This window comes from Elephas maximus, chromosome 11, assembly GCF_024166365.1.
Source record: "Elephas maximus indicus isolate mEleMax1 chromosome 11, mEleMax1 primary haplotype, whole genome shotgun sequence".
NCBI classification, from domain to species: domain Eukaryota; kingdom Metazoa; phylum Chordata; class Mammalia; order Proboscidea; family Elephantidae; genus Elephas; species Elephas maximus.
The window spans coordinates 104,994,524-105,016,086 of record NC_064829.1 but is presented as its reverse complement, the minus strand read 5'-3'; the positions used below and the strand labels follow the sequence as shown (position 1 = coordinate 105,016,086).

Here is a 21,563-nt window from a genome sequence, read left to right as displayed (position 1 = left end):
CATTTCTGTGAGGAAAGCATGCGACGGCTGTCACCACTTTGCAGATGAGAAAACCAAGGCTAGGCAAGGCTAGGTCACACCAGGTATAAATGGACAAGCTGGGAATGGAAGGCCAAAGCATTATCCTCTGCTCATTTCTCTCTGGAAGGAAGGACCAAGATGCAACCCTTGCCCGCTAAAATGTTGAGGTCTGTGTGTCCACCCAGAGGGGTCTGCCTTCTACAAGAAGGAAGCAAGGACAGGGCAATGCTTAACCCAAAGGCAGGATCACTAGTGGTGGAATTTCAGGCACTGTGTAAGCATTTTGCCCGTTAGGAAGAGATCAATGTCCTGGGCTAGAACTAGGAGCCCTCCAGAGGTCATTGCCCCTCACTGCCAGCTCTGTGTCCCTACATGCCACCAGATTCTCAGGGCTGTGGCTCCTCATTTTACAAATGAGGAAGTGGTGGCCTGGGGAAGGAAGTGGGCTGGGCCATGACCACCAGTCTTTATGACTCATGGGGAAAACCCTTCCCTCCTGAACTCAACTCCTTTGTGTGCAAAAGGGCTGTGAGCTTCGGCTGGGTCAGCTGGCATAGACTGGCCAGCAGAGGTGTAGACACCCCCTCAACTACCCCGTCCTGAGCCCCAATCCCCCGGGGGTCTGTTTGCAGCCATTGATGAGGGAAGGGGGGTGTCCCTGTACCTGGGGGAAATGGGGATGAGTTTGGATTGAGGTATTCATGTCTGCTGTACAAAGGCTCAAGCAAGAAAGATTTAGCTTGAGGAAAGCATTCCATTGCTGAAGTAAGACTTTCAAAATATTTGCCAATTTTTGGATCCTGAGTCAAACTGTAAAAAAACAATTAAGATCGGCAGCAAACATGGCCTCGTGACTTGCTTTGGCCAGTAGAATATAGCAGAAGTAAAGGCTGTGCCAGGTCTGATCCTAACCCTGAAGAGGCCTGGCACCTTCTGATTTGGGCCCCTTGGAGCCCTGAGCCACTATATAAGAAGTCCAACCACTCTGCCCTCAAACCAAGCCAGTCAGCCCTTGGCCACTCCAGCCATCCCAGCCATCCCGTCGAGGGACCAGACACATGAGCAATGCTACCTTGGATGTTCCAGCCCCAACCAAGCTCCAAGCTGAGTGCAGCCATTTGAGTGATTATAAAAATGGCGTGGGGGCAGTGTCTGACCTCCTTCACAAGGGGGAGAGAGAATCAAGATCAACAGCCCCAGGCGGATTCCTTTCTCTGCCATCTTTACTAATTCTGACACCAACCGTCCCTCCCACGGCATTCTCCACTTCTCTCCTGGGTTCGACAATTCATTGCAATGGCCACGCACAACTCACAGACCGTACTCACAATTACGGGATTTATTAGGGGAGTAATGGTTACAATTCAGGCGCAGAAAAGCTCAGGATACAGTTCTTCCATCAGGACAGCCTCTTCCCAGCTGTGCTCGTAGGCACGCCTCTCCCTGGCCCTAGGCTTCTGCCTAGAGGCATTCATTTTCCTCTTTGGTAGGCTTCTGCACCATCTCCTGCTACCAGGTCTCTGCTGCTGGATCTCTCCTGCCACTGCTTCCCACTGTGTTCAAGGTTATGGTTCACTCTCTCTCTTATTCTCCTGCTTCCAGGAGCTTCTCAGTGCTGGGATACCGGGTCCAAAGGATGTGCTGGCTCCTGACTGTTCTTCCTTGGTAGTAGTGGGATCTTCTTTCCTGCCTCTGAGATGGCTCATTTCAGGCCCAATGGGATGGCAAAACTGACCAATCTCCTTGCAATTCCTATCTGCACAATCCCGGGGTGGGACTTACAAGACCATGGCTAGAAAGGCCACACAAAAGTGATCCATTGCACCACAGTGATCCTAGCCAACATCATGTGAAGCAGAAGAACCACCCAGCTGAGCCCAGTCACCCACAGGGTTGTTAGGAATCATCCATTGCTGTTGACTTTAAGCCACTAAGTTATAGAGTGGTTTTATGATACACAACAGGTAACTGAAACATGAAGGAAACAGACAATAAGCATAATAAATATTATCTAGTATAAAAAAAAAAGATTGACAGCAAACAGGTATAAGGAATGCTCCACAACTCTCTCCTATATTATTTGAAAGCAAATCCCAGCCATTATAACATTTTATTTGTAGATACTTCAGACTATATCTCTGAAAGATAAACCTCCCCCCAAAAATTAAAAAACACAAGCCAGTTGCCATCAAGTCAATACTGACTCATGGCGACCCCAAGTGTTGCAGAGTAGAACTGCACTCCATAGGGTTTTCAAGGCTGTGAACTTTAGCAAGCAGATCGCCAGGCTTTTCTCCTGAGGTGCCTCTGGGTAGATTCATACCTCCAAACCTTTGGTTAGTAGTAGAGCACTTAACTGTTTGTGCCACCCAGGGACTCCCTCTGAGAGATAAGGACTCTTTAAAAAACATACAATGCCATTATTTCACCTAAAAAGTGAAAATAAAAAAATTAAAAAACCAAACCAGCCGCTGTCGAGTCAATTCCGACTCACGGCAATCCCGTGTGTTACAGAATAGAACAGCTCCATAGGGTTTTCTTGGCTTAGTCTTTATAGAAACAGATTGCCAGGCCTTTCTTCCATGGAGCCTCTGGGTGGGTATGAACAGCTAACCTATATGTTAGCAGTCAGTGCAACATTTTGGACACACAGAGACCTGGAACATAATTTACATGCTATAAAATTCTATAAAAAAGCCATCACCAAATCCTGTTTTAGAACACTTTTATCGCCCTCATCAACTCTCATACCCCAAGTGTCAAGGATTCAGCTGCAAGATCTATAATGGGTCATTTTGCATCCAGAGTCCTACACCCTGGGTCCCCTGCTCCCTCTCCCACTTCCTCTCACTTCCTTGCTCACATACTCAGCTCCAGCCACTCTGGCCCCGTTGCTGTCCTCACACTCATCAAAGACATTCCTGCCCTGGGACCCTTGCACTGACTTGCTGTGCTTTCTGGTAAAAACACTCTCCCACCCCCTATCAAGGGTTGAATTGTGTCCCCCAAAAATATGTCTGTCAATTTGGCTAGGCCATGATTCCCACTACTGTGTGACTGTCCACCATTTTGTCATCTCATGTGATTTTCCTATGTGTTGTAAATCCTATCTCTATGATGTTAATGATATGGGATTAGTGGCAGTTATGTTAACGAGGCAGGACTCAATCTACAAGATTAGGCTGTGTTTTAACCCAACCTCTTTTGAGACATGAAAGAGAGAAGGAGCAGAGAGACATGGAGACTTCATACCACCAAGAAAGAACAGCAGGAGCATGCGTCCTTTGGACCTGGTGTCCCTGCACTGAAAAGCTCCTGGACCAGGGGAAGACTGATGACAAAGAACTTCCCCCAGAGCCAACGGAGAAAGGCTTCCCCTGGAGCTGGCACCCTGAATTCGGACTTCTAGCCTCCTAGACTGTGAGAGAATAAATTTCTTTGTTAAAGCTATCCACTTGTGGTATTTCTGTTAGATGACCAAGACACCTCCCCCATATCCACAGCCACCCTCCAGCCCCTCCGTTAGGTCTCAGATCAAATGTCATCTCTTTGGAGAGGCCCTCCCTGACCTCCCTAGCTAAAAGAGAAACCACCCCCTCTCTCCTCGCCCTATCTGATTTCTATATAGCACTTATCTCTCCCTGATATCATATGCTGTCTCTTTTTTTCTTTTTTTAATATTTTATTGTTTTGTCAGTGAAAGTTTACACAGCAAACTAGGTTCCCGTTTGACAATTTTTGCACAAATTTTTCAGCAACATGAGTTCCATTTTTCACAACGTGTCAGCACTCTCTTTAACTGCGCTCTGGTGGTTCTGTTTCCAGTGCTCTAGCTTCCCTGCCCCCTTAACTTCTCGTCTTTGCTTTAGAGTAATTGTTGACCTTTTGGTCTCATATAGATGGTTTTTTAATGGAGCCCCGTACTCACGGGGAATATCTTTATTTTGTGAGCTCATCAGTTTATTTCGCTAAAAGGTGACCTCAGGGGATAGTTTCAGTTCAAGGTTTAAAGAGTATCTCAGGGCAATAGTCTCAGCAAGTACTCTAGTCTCAACTGATAAGTCCAGATCTTTTAAGAATTTGAGTTCTGTTCCCCATTTCTCTCCCAGTTCTTTCGGGGTCCATCTATTGTGGCCCAGATTGCTCTGTTTCTTGATAATGGCCCATTTCCCTCCACTAAGAAGCCGGGGTGGCGCAGCGGTTAAAGCAGTCAACTGCAAACCAAAAGGTTGGCAGTTCGAAACCACCATCGGCTCTGTAAAGATTTACAACCGTAGAAACCCCATGGGGTCGCTATGAGTCGTAATCAACTCAAAGGCAGTAGGTTTGATTTGATTTCTCTCTGTTAGAATTTAGCCCCCCAAGGATAAGGATGTTGACTGTATCCCCAACACCTGGAACACAACCTGGCACTAGCTGGTGCTCAGGAAATGTTTGTCAAACGAATGAATGAATAACTTGGGAAAACCCAAGTGAACGGGGAGGAGGAGGGGCCAGGGTTTCCAGGCAAAAGCAAACAGCCTGTGCAAAGGCCTAGAGGCTGGCTCTCTCCAATCCAAGGGTCTCCTCATGCACAGCAGCCTGGGTGCTCTTTCTAGGGTTGGGAAATAGGGAGGTGTGGAGTCCTTTCACCCCTAGAACAGCCTCCCTGGATCCATGCTAGGATTCGGAGCAGGGAGCCACACCCTGAGGTCAGATTCATGAACAAAGTTTGCAGCAGCCTCAGCCCCACCCTGGCATGATAAGGGGAGGGGGAAGAGGTTGGTTTCAGAAATCAGCTTCGGTGCAAAACGATTGGTGAGGACTCACCTCTTCCACCCAGAGAGGACAGGACAAGGGTCCTGCCACCGGGGGCTCCGACCTGCGAAGGGACCACGAAGGGCCCAAGTCCACCATTTCCACCTACGGAATATTGGAAGTCATGGTGGGCGAGGCCAGGGTGATGAGATGAAGCCCTAGGCCGGCCGGCTCCCTTGGGAGCTAATAACCTGGCTAGTGAGATAAGAGGGCTAGGGGTGGGGAAGGAGCTGACAGAACAAGGTCCTAGAGCCACGTGGACTGATGACTACGTGGAGAACACTCGCCCACTCTTTCCAACTTTGAGCCCATCGCCACAGCCTCAGTTTCCTTGTCTGCAAAATGGGGTTCTGTTAAGGGGACTGGATGAGATGAGGAATGTAGGTAAAGCCAATTATGCCAAAAAGAATAATGACATCATTAGCAAAAAAGATAAAAAATTCAACTGCTTCTCCCCAAACTGGTCCAACCATCACCATCTCCCGCCTGGACCAGCACCGCCACTTAGCCCTATAAAACAAACAAAAAAATCCATTGCAGTCGAGTAGACTCCAACTCATAGCGACCCTATAGGACAGAGTAGAACTGCCCCAAAGGGTTTCCAAGGAGCAGCTGGTGGATTCGAACTGCCGACCTTTTGGTTAGCAGCTGAGCTCTTAACCACTGTGCCACCACAGCTCCATTTAGCCAAATTAAAAAAAAAAAAACTTTTGTGGTCGAGTGGATTGACTCATAGCAACCCTATAGGGCAAAGTAGAACTGCCCCATAGAGTTTCCAAGAAGCACCTGGTGGATTCGAACTGCCAACCTTTTGGTTAGCAGCTATAGCACTTAACCACTATACCACCAGGGTTTCCATCTCACCATATAGACAGTTAAATTTTTTCTAGTAGTCACATTAAAAAAGTAAAAAGAGGGAATGTGTAGCAAGGTGTATATGGGTTTTTGTGTGAGAGACTGACTTGATTTGAAAACTTTCACTTAAAGCACAATAAAAATTATAAAAAAAAGTAAAAAGACACAGGTGAAATGAATTTTAATAATATTTTTAGCATACTTAATATAAATATTAAATCTACTTATGTATACTTATATAAAACCCCCAGTGCCGTCGAGTCTACATAAAAGGAAACCCAGGTGGTGTAGTGCGTAAGAGCTATGGCTGCTCTATGAGACAGTTCTACTCTGTCCTGTAGGGTTACTATGAGTCCCAAACTACTGGATGGCCACGGTTTTTTTTGTTTGTTTGTTTTTATATACATAAATATGGAAACCCTGGTGGCACAGTGGTTAAGTGCTACAGCTGGTAACCAAAAGGTTGGTAGTTCAAATCTACCAGGCCCTCCTTGGAAATTCTATGGGGCAGTTCTACTCTGTCCTACAGGGTCGCTATGAGTTGGAATCGACTCAACGGGTAACAGGTATGTATGTATGTATAATAAATATATTTAATTTTAATAATATATATTTAATAATATGTTTTTTAACCCAATCTATCCAAGATACTGGATATATTTCAACATGGAATCAATATTAAAAAAATGATTAATGAGCTGTTTTACATTTTTTTTTTTCCCCCTGCACTAAGCCTTCAATGCCTGGTGTGTATTTTTCTCTTGGAATCCCCAGTGGCACAAACAGTTAAGCACTCAAATACTAGCCTAAAGGCTGGTGGTTCGAACTACACCCAGAGGCACCTCAGAAGAACCCACACACCACTGCAATCAAGTCGATTCCGACTCACAGTGACCCTGAAGGACAGAGTAGAACTGCCCCATAGAGTTTCCAAGGAGCACCTGGTGGACTTGAACTGCTGACCTTTTGGTTAGCAGCTATAGCACTTAACCACTATGCCACCAGGGTTTCCTACCTCAGAAGAAAGTCCTGGAAATCTGCTTCTGGAAGGTCACAGCCTTGAAAATCCTATGGAGCAGTTCTACTCTGCACACCTGGGATCGCCATGAGTTGGAATGGACTCGGTGGCAACTAACAGCAACACTTTTCCCTTAAAATTCATCTCAATTCGGAGGAGTCACGTTTCAAGCAATCAATAGCCGCATGAGACAAGGGGCTACTGGATTGGGCCAGTGTAAGCTGGACTACTGCAGTCGCCTCCTCACTGGCCTCCCAGCGTCCACCTCAGCCCCCACAGTCTGTTCCCGAAACGCAGCCAGAGGATCCTATTAACACCTAAGTCAGCTCACATCCTGCCTCTGCTCAGAGCCTTCCAGTGGTTCCCAAGGCACCCTCCCACAGAATAGAAGTCAAAGTCCTCACCGCAGCCCTGTATGATCCATCCGTTCCTCTTAGCCCTCATCTCCTGCTCTCTCTCTGACACACAAAACAGTCCTGCCTCAGGGCCTTTGCACTTGCTGTTTCCGGCCTGGAGGACAACTTCCCATTGCTCTGTGTAAACCAGGACCCCCAATCATTCTCCATCGCTTCTGCTTGCTTTATTTCTCTCCTTAGTTATCTCCTCCTCATTATTTGGGATTCCACGTTCACGAATCTGTTTAAGAAAAAAAACAACTCGTGAGGCCTTCGCGGGCATTCACAGACATGCGCGTGCACAGAGCTGTGGAAAAGGCCCAGCCGATGTCAAGCTAGCCTGGTTCAGTATTCGCTGATTCAGTGTTCGTGGGCCTGTTTCCCGAAACTGCCACGAATAACATACCAACTCTACATGGGGGGTGAGATGGGGGCCTATTCGTTGTCTCCCCACCAAAAGGCCAGCTCCATGCGGTTCACAGTGCTGTTGGCGGTGCCTAGCATTAGTGCTAGGTGCTCCATAAATCTTTGACGAATGGCGGATGAGCAAGGGCACCCACTAACCCACGATCTGCCTGTCCTGGAGCGGCCCTTCACTGAGCCCTGGCACACCACTGCGCCCTCCCTGCATCTGCTCTGGCGTCCCCCTCAGCAGAGTTCCCCGAGGTCAGTGTTGCAACCACTCACCCCCACGTCACATAGAGGCCCCTGCTCCTGGTCTTCTGGCTCCAAGCTGACTGCCCTACCCTCTGCCCAGCCTTGGAGCATGCTAGGAGCTCAAGAAACAGCGGCTCCAGATCCGACCGGGAGGTGGCGCTGGGGAGGTGGGGATGGAGAGAAGGGGTGGACTGAGAAGGACGGGGACAGCAGGCGGAGGAGGGCGGGGTGATGCTGCGGGGGAGGGGAGAGTCATTGCAGGGTCTGGACAAAAGCCCAGTTCTGCTAGAAGCTTCTGGGAGCCGTGGCCTGGTCACATCCTCAGACCGAGGGCCAGTCACCGGAAACCTGAGACTCTCGGGACTCTCTCTGTGTGTCATCCACATCTGGTGTCGGGTTCCACAAACTTTCTGAGCCACCCCGTGCCCGACCCTGTACTGGATGGTGCTGGGAACACAGTGGTGACCAGGATGCCCCAGTCCTGCCCTCCTGAGGCTCACAGTCCAGTGGGGGGACAGACCTATCCCTAGACAGTGCTGAGAGAGTCCAGAGGGTACTACATGACCTAGCTTGGGAGCCTGGGAGGGCTTCCTAGAGGAGGTGGAGCTGTTGGGCAGGCAATGAAATAGAGCCAGGCAGAGGGAAGCGGCAATATGCTGGGTGGATGCAAGTGAGACTATGAAGCTAGTCAAGTGGGCAGGGGCCAGGCCATGCAGGGCCTGTGGGCTGCCGTTAGAAGCTTGGGCTCTCTCCTGAGGGTACTGGGAAGCCATGGCAAGTTCAGAGCAGAGGAGGGGGAGAGGCAGGCATGTGTTTTAGACAGACCCTCTGGCCACCCTGTGGAGAGAGGATGGGAGGGAGCAGGACCAGGGCCAGAGACCAGAAAGTGGAGGCACGGGGTAGCCAGGACCTCCAGGGCGGCAGGGCTCCAGGGAGGGAGAGAAAGGTAAGTGCAGATTTTAAGAGGCAGGAGCTATATAGGATGTGGTGCACTGGGGAAGGAGGGGGGCCATCAGGGATGAGGCCCAGGTAGCTCTGTCCTGGTGATAGGGTGGCACCTTGCCCAATTCAAGGACCAGGAGGGACAGGTCTAGGGGAAGATCCTGAGGTCAGTCTGGGACGAGGTGAGTGAGAAGTGCTCAGGGACATCCGGGGGAGGCATCCTGGATGACACTGGGACATGGTCCCAGGGCTCAGGGGAGAGGGCTGGGCCAGTACAGGCAAGGGTGAGGTGAGGTCAAGGGTGGGGGGGGCCAGAGGTCCCAGATCACCTGGCCTCACCTGTTCCCTCCCACCTCATTTTTTCCTCCTCTCCCCCCTCACCTCCTCAGAGCCCTGCCCTTCGAGGGCAAACCAGGACACAGAGTCGGAGAAAACCAGGACAGCTGAGCCACATTAATGGCCCCCTGTCCGGAAGCACCAGGACCAGAAGCCATCAAGATATCAATAATAATAACATACCTGTCACGAGCGCTCTCTCGGCTCCTTCTCCACACGGTCTCTGTCCAATGTCACGTTCTCAACACCCTCCTCCAATTTAAAATCACAATCCCCCCTTTCTGGCTTTATTTTTCCCAATAGCACTGATCTCCATTTGACATGGAAAATGTTTTTGTTTGTTCCACTAATGTCTGCCCCACGGGCAGGAATTTTGTCTGTTTTGTACACAGCTGTATCCTTAGCATTGTTCCCTGCCTCCATGATCCTGGTCAAGTGCTCAGTGAATCCACATTCAATCATTTGTCAAATACTTATTGAGCACGTAAACTGTGTGCCATGCCAGGCACCGGGGTAAGCACTTCACATATGTTTACTTCTCTAACTCTTATAACAGCTCTATGAGGTGGGTACTGTTACTTCTCCATTTTACAGATAAGGAAACTGAGGTCCAGCAAGTTCCATTACTCGCCCAGGATCATAGAGGTAGGGAACAATGGAGCTACATCCAGAGCCTGCACTTTTAATAACAGTAACTCCAATCAGACCTCATGTTTGGACCCCAACATGACATGTGGCATCTCCTAACTGCTCTCAATCTCTCAACTGCTCTCAGTGGGTCTATAAAAACCAAAAAACCCATTGAAGTCGATTCCAGTTCATAGCGACCCCATAGGACAGAGTAGGACTTCCCCATAGGGTTCCCAAGGAGCGGCTGGTGGATTCGCACTACAGACCTTTCGGTTTGCAGCTGATCTCCTAACCACTGCTCCACCAGGGCTCCCAATGGGTCTATACCATCCCATTTTGTTGAACGGTAAATGGAGACTCAGCAAAGGGCTGTCCCCAGCCCCATTTCCATAGTGGGTAAATGCAGAGCCAAGGTCGAAACTTGGGTCTTTGTGACCTCAAAGCCTCCACATATACCCATTTGGCAGATGGGGAAAACGAGGCCACAAGAGGGGAAGAGAGAGAATGTAGATTTCTCAGCACTTTGCATGGGACCGACTAAGAAGCAGAGCCTCAAGAAAGCATGCAGCATCCTGGCTTCCTTTTCTGAAAGGAGTTGTGTGGATTCGGAAATGGAGCAAGGTTCAAATCCCCTTGCCCTGCAGGACTCGGGCAAGTCACAGTCTCTGCCTGGTGCTTCAATTTCCCCATCCTCAAAGGGGGGTTCTAACAGCACCCACCTCATAGGGTTGTTTTGACATCCACTGAAGTGACACCTGTATGTCACCTGCAGCATTGAGGCTGAGGACATGGCAGCCACCGTTTACAGGTTTTATTCCTTGGTGACCCCCAGGCTCACCAGTGATGTCAAGGCCTAGGCCAACCATAAAAACTGCCCTAAAATCTTCCCCTGCCCCGCCTCCTCCTGCCCCACCAACCTCGTTCTTCTCCTGGTACCAAATCCGGGCCCTCGGCACAAAGAGGGTTAGGCAGCCGCCCCAGGAGGCCTGGCCAGGTCGTGCCCCCTGGCCCGTGCCTGCCACACCCGCCCTGGTGCCCGAAAGGGGCCCCAGATCCTCGGTGACTCGATCCCTCCAAATTCAGGTGATCTCCGCCCGCTCCAAATTGCCGAACCCTCCCAGGTCCCCCGCCAGAAGGAGCCAAGCCCCAACCAGAAAGGGTCTCGGAGCACCTGAACACAGACTCGACTCCAATCCCAGGTTTGGGGCAAAAGATGGTGCCGACCGGGTACAACTGGCTTCTCCTCGGTGGTGAGCAAGAAGGCACCCCCCCAGCCCCTTGGCCCCCTCTGGCCTCAGGGTGGGGAGGGGACCACCAGCCAGGGAAAGGGAAGGTGTGAGCCCAAATCCCAGCGTGCTGGGGTGGGAGGGCAGCTCTGCTTTACGCAGGCACCGGGTGCCTGTCCAAGAGGCACCAGCGTGGGGCAGGCCAGGGAGGGCCACCCAGAGAGATTTGCGGGGTGGTCTTTGGAGGTTTCTAAGACTGGAATGTGAGTCCGAGCCACAGGGCCACCGTTATTCCTTCATTTTCTGGTAAACCCTTATTGAGCACCAGTTCTAGAAACCTTGACCAGGGTGAGTTCTAAGCAGCAGCTCCAGCCCAGCCGGAAGATGAGGCTTTGGGCAGTCAGTTGCCTTCCCCTTCTTGGACTCAGTTTCCTTGTCTATGAAATAGGCCTAACTCACAGGGTCCTTCTGAGGTCACTGTAACTAGCATGTATTAGCACTTACTGTGTGCCTGGAGCTGTTCTAAGTTTTCTACATGTTAACAACCACCCTATGAGGTAGGCCCCCTTCTATCCTCCCCACTTCACAGATGAGAAAACTGAGGTTTATCCAGAGAGGTAAAGTCACTGGTCGGGGTCACACCACCAGGAAGTGGTAGGGTTGATCACCAGACCCAGAGCCCACACTCCTGGTCACGCTCCATCAGCCTGGAAAGTACCAGAAACCATGACAGGCATGTAAGCGCTTCCTACACGAGAATTGCTACAGCTACTCATTCCAGACAACCACACACTATCCAGACCAAGCAGCCCTGACCAGCTCATGGGGTTCGGGCTTATCTGTGGGGTTGAGAAGAAAAAGGGTGGAGTGTATTCGTCAGAGCTGTACTTTCTGCTCTGTGGAGCCTGGAAAGGTAGGGGGAGAGCACTGGATTGGGAGTCAGGACCCAGTAACAGGCAGTGACCTCTCACATAAAAAAACATAGGACTATAAAATTAGCTGGACTGGGTGAGCCAGCTCTGATCTCACAGGAGTTGGTTTTCTGACTCCCACAGGGTTCCAGCTAAAAGCAAAATTCCTGTCAACTGAGCGCTTGCTATGTGCAAGACGTTAGGCTAGAGCCTGGGCACAGAACGTCCCATTCAGTCCCCCTGGGACTGAGACCCTATGCCTGGCTCACACTTATTGAGCCCTGACTGTATGCCAGGCATCCCTCTAAGCTCACATCCTCACAATGACCCCACGAGGTAGGTAGTCTTGCCTTCTCCACCTCACAGCTGAGGAAACAGGCAGAGCGAGATGAAGCCGTTTACTCCAAGCCACGCAGAAAAACTCTAAAAGAAAAGTGGTCAGTTCACTGGCACGGGGGGATGGAAAAGTCTTGGAAATCGTGGTGACGGTTGCACAGCGTTGTGAATACCATTAATGCCACTGAATTGTGCACTTAAAAATGGTTAAGGTGGCAAATCTTACGTTATATATATTTTACCAGGAGCCCTGGTGGCACAACGGTTAAGAGCTCGGCTGCTAACTGAAAGGTTGTCAGTTCGAACCCACTAGCAGCTCTGAGGGAGAAGACTTGGCAATCTGCTCCCATAAAAATTACAGCCAAGAAAACCCTATGGGGCAGTTCTACTCGGTCCTGTAAGGTCGTTATGAGTCGGAATTGACTTGACAGCACACAATGACGACAACATATTTTACCACAATGAAAAAAATTTTGAAGTGGTTAAGATATTGGGAGTCCACGGACTCCAGGTTCAAATCCTGCCTGAGTCTGGTGCTGGAACAGAGCAAGGACCTTGGGCTGGGACCTCCTCTCTCGGAGCCCCAAGCCTTTTCTGCACCCGATCCTTCTGGCTCCTCTTCCCCAGCGGCCTTCCTGAGTGCCAGGGCAGAGATTTCCATCACCCCTGAGCCTGCCCAGCCGGTCGAGGGGGACAACCTCACGCTGGTCGTGCATGGACTCTCAGGGGAGCTGCTCGCCTACAACTGGTACGCGGGGCCTATGCTCAATGTGGCCTACCTGGTGGCCAGCTACATCGTGAGCACAGGCGATGAGACCCCTGGCCCAGTCCACACGGGGCGAGAGGCTGTGCGCCCCGACGGTAGCCTGGACATCCAGGGCGCCTTGCCTGGGCATTCAGGCACCTACATCCTGCAGACCCTCAACAGGCAGTTTCAGACCGAGGTGGCCTACGGACACGTACAGGTCTATGGTGAGACACCCTCCACACACTCCCCTCCTCCCCAGTCAGACCTGTCCCAATCCCTCCTTAAAAAAAAAAAAAAAAAACTCTAAAAAACATTGAAATCATTTTTTAAAAATATCTAAAATAATATTAAAATGCTCACCTCCTCCAGGATGGCTTCTAGGATTAGACCTGCCTCCTATCCCATTCTCTGCACTGGGTACAGGGGCATCACCAGGATATGGCCATGCCCCTTGCCTGGGGAGGAGCAGGCCTCGGAGCAGGTGGTGCCCTGCCCCTCCCCCTCTGTCTCTCGCCCCCACAGAGATCCTGGCCCAGCCGGTGGTCATGGCCAACAGCACAGCACTGGTGGAGCACCGAGACACCCTGCGCCTGCTATGCAGCAGCCCCAGCCCCGCCCAGGTCCGCTGGTTCTTCAACGGTGGGCCCCTGCCCGTCTCCGTCCGCCTGGGCATGTCCCCCGACGGTCGAGAGCTCACCCGGCGTGGCATCCGCAGGGAGGAGGCTGGGGCCTACCAGTGTGAGGTCTGGAACCCGGTCAGTGTCAGCCGCAGCGAGCCCATCAACCTGACCGTGTACTGTGAGTCCTCCTGGCCCCTCCAGAGATACCTAGGGCCCCAGACCTCACAGATGGGGAAACCGAAGCTAGGAGAGGGGGAAACTGAGGCCAGGAGAGGGGGCCCAAGGGTACCCAGTAGGTCATTGTGTATATTGTGAATGTAATTAATGCCACTGAATTGTGCACTTAAAAATGATTAAGATGGCAAATTTTATGTTTAAGAAGAATCCCTCTTAAAATACACTTTGGTCCTTCTCGTGAGACCTAATGACCACTCATGACCATCATTCCATCCTTCTGAAGCAATGCCTGCAGGGAGAGGGCACAGAAAGCCTGAGTCTTAAATGGGGTGGGGTGGTAGGGGAGGGAATGGTGGAAGGGGGGGCATAAAATTGTAACTATAACCAAAATATGGAGTCATTCCCAGGGGCCGCAGATACACAATGTGGAATCGTGGGAAAATAAATCACTGAGGTACGCCAGGGTCGATGACGTAGAAAAACTTAGAATCCTATAACTATGGCATTCTGGATTTCAGAAGCACCGAATTCTACACTCTGAGAATCCTACAGATCCTAGAATCTGAAGATCTTTAGCATTATCTAATTCTAAAATCTCAGCACCACCAAATTCTAGAATCTTAGAAACAGCTTTCTAGAACTTTCTAGAATCCTAGAACCTAGAAGCATCAACTCTTGCAGCCCTATAATTCTAGACTCTTAGTATGGCTTATCAGGAAAAAAAAAATCATTTAGCCTTTTTGTTTGTTTGCTTGTTTGTTTTCGGAGCCATAGATTTCACAAATGCCTCGAAATTTTGTCCAACCCTGACCCCTCTTTTTACAGAAAAGAAAACTGAGGTCCCCTCCCTGCCCCCTAGAGGGGAAGTGAATCTCAAGATCCTAGAGCAAGTTAGAGACCAATGTGGGATTCGAAAAGGCCAGGGCTCTCTCTCCTTCCATTAGGCCTGGTTATTCTGGTGGAGAGAAAGCCCAGGGTGCCCACCACCGCTCCCGCTTCCCTCTTCCGTCCCCTTTCTCTCCCTCCTGCCCCTGCAGATGGCCCAGAACGTGTGGCCATCCTTCAGGATTCTACCACCCTTACGGGCTGCACCGTCAAAGTGGACTTCAACACGTCCCTCACCCTGTGGTGCGTGTCCCGGTCCTGCCCGGAGCCTGAGTACCTATGGGCTTTCAACGGGCAGGCCCTAAAGAATGGCCAGGACCATCTCAACATCACTAGCATGACAGCCTCCCAGGAGGGCACATACACGTGTATTGTGAAGAACCCCAAGACCCTGCTCTCTGGCTCTGCCTCAGTGGTGGTCAAGCTCTCTGGTAAGTCGCTCTAAGCCTGACCCCACCCCCTCCCTGTGGAGTCCCCTCGGACTGTGAAGGTTTAGGTCACAGGTGATTGTCAAGTGGAGGTGGGGGCTCACAGCCCATTCACTGGCCAAGTGACAAAGTGGCATTTTAGGTGGACCCCTCTTTGTCCAGGTGACAAAAGGAGACAGCTCAAACCTTTTCACTTGGAGACCAAATGGCAAATCCAACTCTCTTCTTTAAGGGGTGACAAAGTGGCAACTGGGTCACATTTCCCACATTGTGGGTGGCAGAATGGGAAAATACTCAGATGCCTCTTCATGTGGGGGGGCCCCTGTTCTAAATTCAGTCACCGGCTGCTTACAATCACCCTGCCACACAGATGGCTGAAGTGCACAGCCCAGCAGATCACCTGGTTACCTGGTCTAGGTGCCGGCACGCAAACGTGCACACGCGCACAACACACACTTGGAAAATCACAGCCTAGCTCCCTGTTAGTGGATGGAAAATCCCAAACAGCAGGGACTCTCTGTCCTAAATCGACCTGGTGACTGGGAGTTATGGGGACACAGCTGGTTTTCAGAGCCATCGGGATCCTCAGGGGACATTTTTCTCATCCCCTGGGGACGGTGGCTTTAAACATTAGGGCCTTATTAATTCCACCTCGGTTCCTTCCCAAGTGGCCACCACCCCCGAGGGACAGTGGGCACAGTCCTCCCTTCCCGCCCTCCTGCTCACAGGCTGGGTCTCATCCAAAGGGTGGATACTCTTTCACCCAAAGCAGACATGGCGTCCCCAGAGGTAAGTGTACCTCCCGCCCCACACCACCCAGAGCCTTGGCAGCTGGTCTTGACAGGAGGCAGGGGGTGGACCAGATGACCACAGGCACTGCCCCCATGCCCTGCCTATACAGGCCAAGATTGGGGGGTGCCGAGGTATGCAGGTATGTGCAAGGGTGGGTACAATTACCCAAGGGTCTCCTGTGGTAGATGCCGGGGACAAGACAGAGGAAAGGGAGTTACGACCCTCCCCTTACCTGGAGGAGACGCTAACCTGATGGAGGAGACATGCAGAGATGGTCCTAGAACAGGAAAGTACAGTCCCTTATTCAAGGAGCTGCCAGTCGAAGAGAAGAGGCAATGCCTCAGCCTCTGTGGGCTTCCAAGCAGTGATGGAGGAGGCATGACACCCACCCTCAGTGAGCTTCCAGCCAGATAGAGGAGTCACAGTCCTCACTTGGGGAGACTTTCCATTCTGATGAGGAGACATGGTCTCAAGGAGAATTCCTAGCCTAATGGGGGAGAAATGACCCCCTTGGGGTTCCCATCTTTGCAGTATTCCCAATCTGATGGGGGAGTACAGGCCCCCAGCTCTCTAGGAATTCCCAATCTGATGGGATAGATATGCTTTCCCCACCTTCTGGGGTACCCCATTCCGGAGCTAGAGAGATCCACCTCAATAATCTGGAAGTTCCCAATCTGATGGAGAAGACTGGGCCCCCACCTTGTAGGACTTTCTAATCTAATGGAGGAGACGTGGCCTCTCACACTCTTGAGTCTTTCAATCTTATTGTGGAGCTAACAGCCCCCACCTTCTGGGGTCTTTTAGTCTGACAAAAGAGACATAACCTGGGGGACACAGCTCCAACCATCTGATGGAGGAGACACAGCCCACATATCCTAAGAATTTACAATCTAATGGGGGAGACACGGCCCTCATATTCTGGAATTTCCCATCTGATAGGGGAGACATGGCTCCTATATTTTGGGAATTTCCAATCTGATGGAGGAGACATGACCCCACCCTCTGGGGTCTTTCAGTATAATGGGATACCCACTCCCCCCAAAAAAACCCATTGCTATTGAGTGGATTCTGACTCATAACGACCCTGTAGGACAGAGTACAACTGCCCCATAGGATTTCCCAGGTTATAAATCCTCATGGAAGCAGACTGCCACATCTTTCTCCCTCGGAGCAGCTGACGGGTTCGAACTACCAACCTTTTGGTTAGCAGCCAAGTGCTTTAGCCACTGTGCCACCAGGGCTCCTTTAATGGGAGACACAATCCCCTGAAGGCTAGGAATCCCCAGTCTGATGGCAGACACCATTGGGACAGCTACTATGCAAGACACCCGCTTCCTCTGTCTCCTTTCCCAGCACCTGACATAGAGGAGCGCCAGCCAGTCAGGGGAAGGCATAGCTGAGCAGGCCGGGGATGGGAGGGAGACACTGTGCCCCACACAGGCCCAGGTGACCCAGGCCTGCCCTCCCTGTCTCTCCAGCGGTGGCAGTTGCCACAATGATCGTGCCCGTGCCAACCAAGCCGACGGAGGGCCAGGACGTGACCTTGACCGTGCAGGGCTACCCCAAGGACCTGCTGGTCTATGCCTGGTACCGAGGACCTGTCTCCGAGCCCAACCGGGTGCTCAGCCAACTGCCATCGGGGAACTGGATTGCAGGCCCCGCACACACGGGCCGCGAGGTGGGCTTTGCCAACTGCTCGCTGCTGGTGCAGAAGCTGAACCTCACGGACGCCGGCCGCTACACACTCAAGACCATCACCCTTCAGGGCAAGACCGAGACTCTGGAGGTGGAGCTGCAGGTGGCCCGTGAGTGTGCTGGAAGCGGGGGGGGGGGGGCTGCTCCTTTTCAGACAGGGACTCCCCAGAGGGGCCTTTTCCTCCTCCATCAGACTGGAGGACATCAACCAAGGAGGGATATGCCTCCCCCATCAGACTGTAGGAAGGGGCCTTGTCTCTTCTACTGACTGGGAGGCCCCCAAATGTGGCCCTTGCCTCTTCTGTCAAACCGATGACCTAGACTAGGGGTAGATAGACCTCTTCCATCAGACTGAAGACTGCTGAAGGAGGTTCTGTGCCTTCTTTCTCGTATGAAGGTACACCAGGCTGAAGGTTTTAAAAGAGAGGGCAGAGTCTGAGGGTGGGGCACCCTTTTTCTTGCAGACCGGTGGTCCCTAACACATAGGAGACACTGCCTCTTCCACCATATTAAGGAAATGGGCTAATGCTGGGGGGCTACCTCTCCCATTAGACTGGACGTATAGAGTGAGGTGAAGGTGGGGTCATGCCTCCCCCTTCAGACTGGGAGGTCCCAGACAATGGGGATCAAGTCTCCTCTTTTCCATTACAGTGAGAATGAGGACAGTGGCTTTTATCTCTCAAAGTGAAACAGGGACAGTCTCTTCCATCAGGATGGAGGTTCCTAGGTGGTGCGGATTGTGTCTCCTCCATCAGACTGGGAACGCCCATAGTCAGGGACCATGTCTCTTCCATCGGATTGGGAGCTCCCAGACTCAGGGACCATGTCTTCTCCATCAGACTGGGGGCTCCCAGACTCAGGGACCATGTCTCCTCCATCAGACTGGGGACTCCCAGACTCAGGGACCATGTCTCCTCCATCAGACTGGGGACTCCCAGACTCAGGGACCATGTCTCCTCCATCAGACTGGGGGCTCCCAGACTCAGGGACCATGTCTCCTTCATCAGACTAGGGGCTCCCAGAGTCAGGGACCACATCTCCTCCATCAGACTGGGGGCTCCCAGACTCAGGGACCATGTCTCCTCCATCAGACTGGGAGCTCCCAGACTCAGGGACCATGTCTCCTCCATCAGATTGGGGGCTCCCAGACTCAGGGACCATGTCTCCTCCATCAGACTGGGAGCTCCCAGACTCAGGGACCATGTCTCCTCCATCAGACTGGGGGCTCCCAGACTCAGGGACCATGTCTCCTCCATCAGACTGGGGGCTCCCAGACTCAGGGACCATGTCTCCCCCATCAGACTGGGAGCTCCCAGACTCAGGGACCATGTCTTCTTCATCAGACTGGGGGCTCCCAGAGTCAGGGACCATGTCTCCTCCATCAGACTGGGAGCTCCCAGACTCAGGGCCCATGTCTACCCCACCAGACTGAAGTCCAGAAGGCCATGTCCCTAAGGCAGAACCATGCTTCACCCATTAGACTAGAAGCTCCAAAGACCGGTACACCCAGAAGCCATGTCTGAGTCAAGGACCGTGTCTCTCTGCTCAGACCAGAAGCTGCCAGGATCAGGGACCTAATCATGGCCAGACACCCCTACACACCCTCCTTCATCCATTCACTTATCAAACCCTGGTTTTCTGGGTTGATGATAGGGGGGGAATGCTGTTTGATGACAGCAGGCCACCCCTGGCGAAGCCTCGGGATTCCTTTTCACCCCGTCTCTCTTCTCACAGTCAACCTCCCTCCCTCGCACGAGGACCAACGCCACACTCCTGAACCTGAACCTGGCACAGGCTGAGCGTGGGGCGGATGGGGCTGTCGGGAGGACCGGGAGGTCGGCAGAAGAGCAGGAGGGGTGGAGGCACTGGGGACCTTGTCCTCCACCTCCCTGCCACCTCCTTTGCGCCCTTTTCCCTCCTTCCCCCACAGTCCTGGAGTAGTGGTGTTGCCGTGGAGATCTCCGGAGAGAAGAGCTCCTCATGCCATCCTCCCCATCTCCTCCCTGCTCCAGCGAGGATGCCAGGCCATGGTCCCGCTGTTCTCCAGCTTCCACCCTAGAGTTAGAGCCCACAGGGCCTACTCCTCCCCTGAGCTGTCGGAGAGCCACCGAGGCCATAAACATTCTGGTTAATGCATCCGTGTGTCAGCCTTTCCTTCCACCACCTCCACCCCCACCATTTCCTGGGAGCCACACTTCTCCCACCTGAGATGTATTCTCATTCAGGGTGTATACACTGGGATGCCCAAATCACAGTACTCCAAGACCCCACTGCTTGGCATCAGGACCTCGGGCTCTTCCCATGCCTGAGGGTCCTCTTTCCCTGGGACCAAAGGCTGCTCCTCTCTGGGACAGCAAATGGAGCTGGGTTCTGTGGGATACAGCCCTCTACACTGCACCTCACTCCTTCACCCCGGCTGCTTGTGCACAGAGAGTGAAGAAATTTCTCAGTTTCAGCACCTTCTAGCCCTCACCCTTTGAGTCAAAGATGCCCTTTCATGTCCTGCACAACCCTAAAAATACCTTCCTTTTCCTATAGCCACGAAAAAGACCCTATGAATAAACAAATGCAAATGGCACATGGGCAGGGATGAAGAGTGGAGAGCTGCGGGGTAGAAACCAGAGACAGTCTGTCTTCTAACTCCTGTCAGCAGCAGGATCTGAGCCTCAGGTCCCACCCAGACAAGATGCCCCACTAGAGAGGGGTTCTTGGTGTTGGTGAGAAGTGGTGATGCCAGAACCCAGGCTTGGGGTAAAGGGTGATGGGCAAGGATGGAAAGGCTTAGTAGAGAGATTTTTCAGAAACTTTCAGGACAGTCTTTCTGGGGATGGCCATGTTGATAAACCTGAGGCGTCATAGACGGCTGGAGCCAAAAATCACAAAGTTAAGTTGGGATGGTGGGTGGTAAGTCAGTCATCCCTGAAAGACCCCCAGAATGAGGGTTACAAAATCTAGATTATGATCCTACACTTGCCATAGATTCACTAGAGCCTCAGTTTGCCCATCAGAAAAAAAAGTGTGTACTTGAGGTAGATCAGAGTTTTCAAATCATTTTATTAGCCTCAGAGCCCTTTGTTTAAATGCAAATTTACATGGAAGAAAAATATATTGTTTAAAATAGTAATGAAACAAAAGTAGACATCAGGTCAAAAGATATAGCTCTCTTTCCCCAAAAAATGTCTATATTCCTGAAAAAAGTTTTTAAATCTAAATAATACTTGGATTGCAGAGGCAATCAAAATGTAAAGTACCAACCAGAATGGAATGACAGTGAGAATACTATACACCAAACATTGTGGGATATGGCCAAAGGTGTACTCAGAGGGAAAATGATAGCTTTAAATGCTTAGGTGCATTTAGAGTACTAAAAAACAAACAAAAAAAAGTAAACAAGACAAGCTTTTTGCTCAAGAAACTAAAAAAACTTCACAAAATAAACCCAAGAGAAAAAGAAGGTATTAAGAGAGGTAAATGTAGAAATGAATGAAATATAAAACAAAACGTAGCTGGTCAATAAAACCTAAAGCTGGCTCTTTGAAAATGCCAATGAAATAGACAACCTTTTTTGCAAGTGTGATCGAGAAAAAACAGAAACAAATAAACAACACAAATAACAAAGAGACAGAGGAGACTAAAAATAAGATAAAAGAAACTGGTCTGGTTGAAATAGAAGGTCTGTCATGTGTTGTTGTTGATAGGTGCCATCGAGTCGATTCCAACTCATAGTGACCCCATGTGACAGAGTTGAACTAACCCATAGGATTTTCTAGGCTGCAGTTTTTACCAGAGTAGATCATCAGGTCTTTCTCTTCGGAGTTGCTGGGTGGGTTTGAACCATCAACCTTTTGGTCAGAAACCAAGTGCTTAACTGATGCACCACCAGGGCCTCAATAAATATATATTGAAGGAAGAAGGTGTGGCAGACTCTGTGGATTGCTTCCCAGGAGCCACTCCCCTCTCTTTCTTCCATGATGGCAGGTACTGCCTCCCACAACAGAAGCTGAAAGTGTCAGGTATCCACTTTCCCAGCCTGCCTTGCAGCTACAGATAGTCATGTGACCTATACTGGCCAATGAAGGAGACAGAGAGGCTAA

At 51.1% G+C, this 21,563-nt stretch overlaps 1 protein-coding gene across 1 annotated transcript; it reads left to right on the top strand.

The window, feature by feature from the left end:
* Positions 1-10,864: 10,864 nt before the first annotated feature.
* Positions 10,865-19,410, top strand: CEACAM16 (CEA cell adhesion molecule 16, tectorial membrane component). Its single transcript, XM_049900777.1, has 6 exons — positions 10,865-10,901; positions 12,752-13,096; positions 13,395-13,670; positions 14,707-14,985; positions 17,253-17,579; positions 19,400-19,410. The coding sequence occupies exons 1-6, from the start codon at positions 10,865-10,867 to the stop codon at positions 19,408-19,410; spliced, it is 1,275 nt and encodes a 424-aa protein (XP_049756734.1).
* Positions 19,411-21,563: the final 2,153 nt, after the last annotated feature.

Excerpts from the sequence above, each read along its gene's own strand:
- CEACAM16 (XM_049900777.1), top strand. The coding sequence starts at position 10,865 with ATGGTGCCGACCGGGTACAACTGGCTTCTCCTCGGTG. Across the intron at positions 10,902-12,751 it reads CAACTGGCTTCTCCTCGGTG|CGGCCTTCCTGAGTGCCAGG; the intron begins GTGAGCAAGAAG and ends CCTCTTCCCCAG. Across the intron at positions 13,097-13,394 it reads CGGACACGTACAGGTCTATG|AGATCCTGGCCCAGCCGGTG; the intron begins GTGAGACACCCT and ends TCGCCCCCACAG.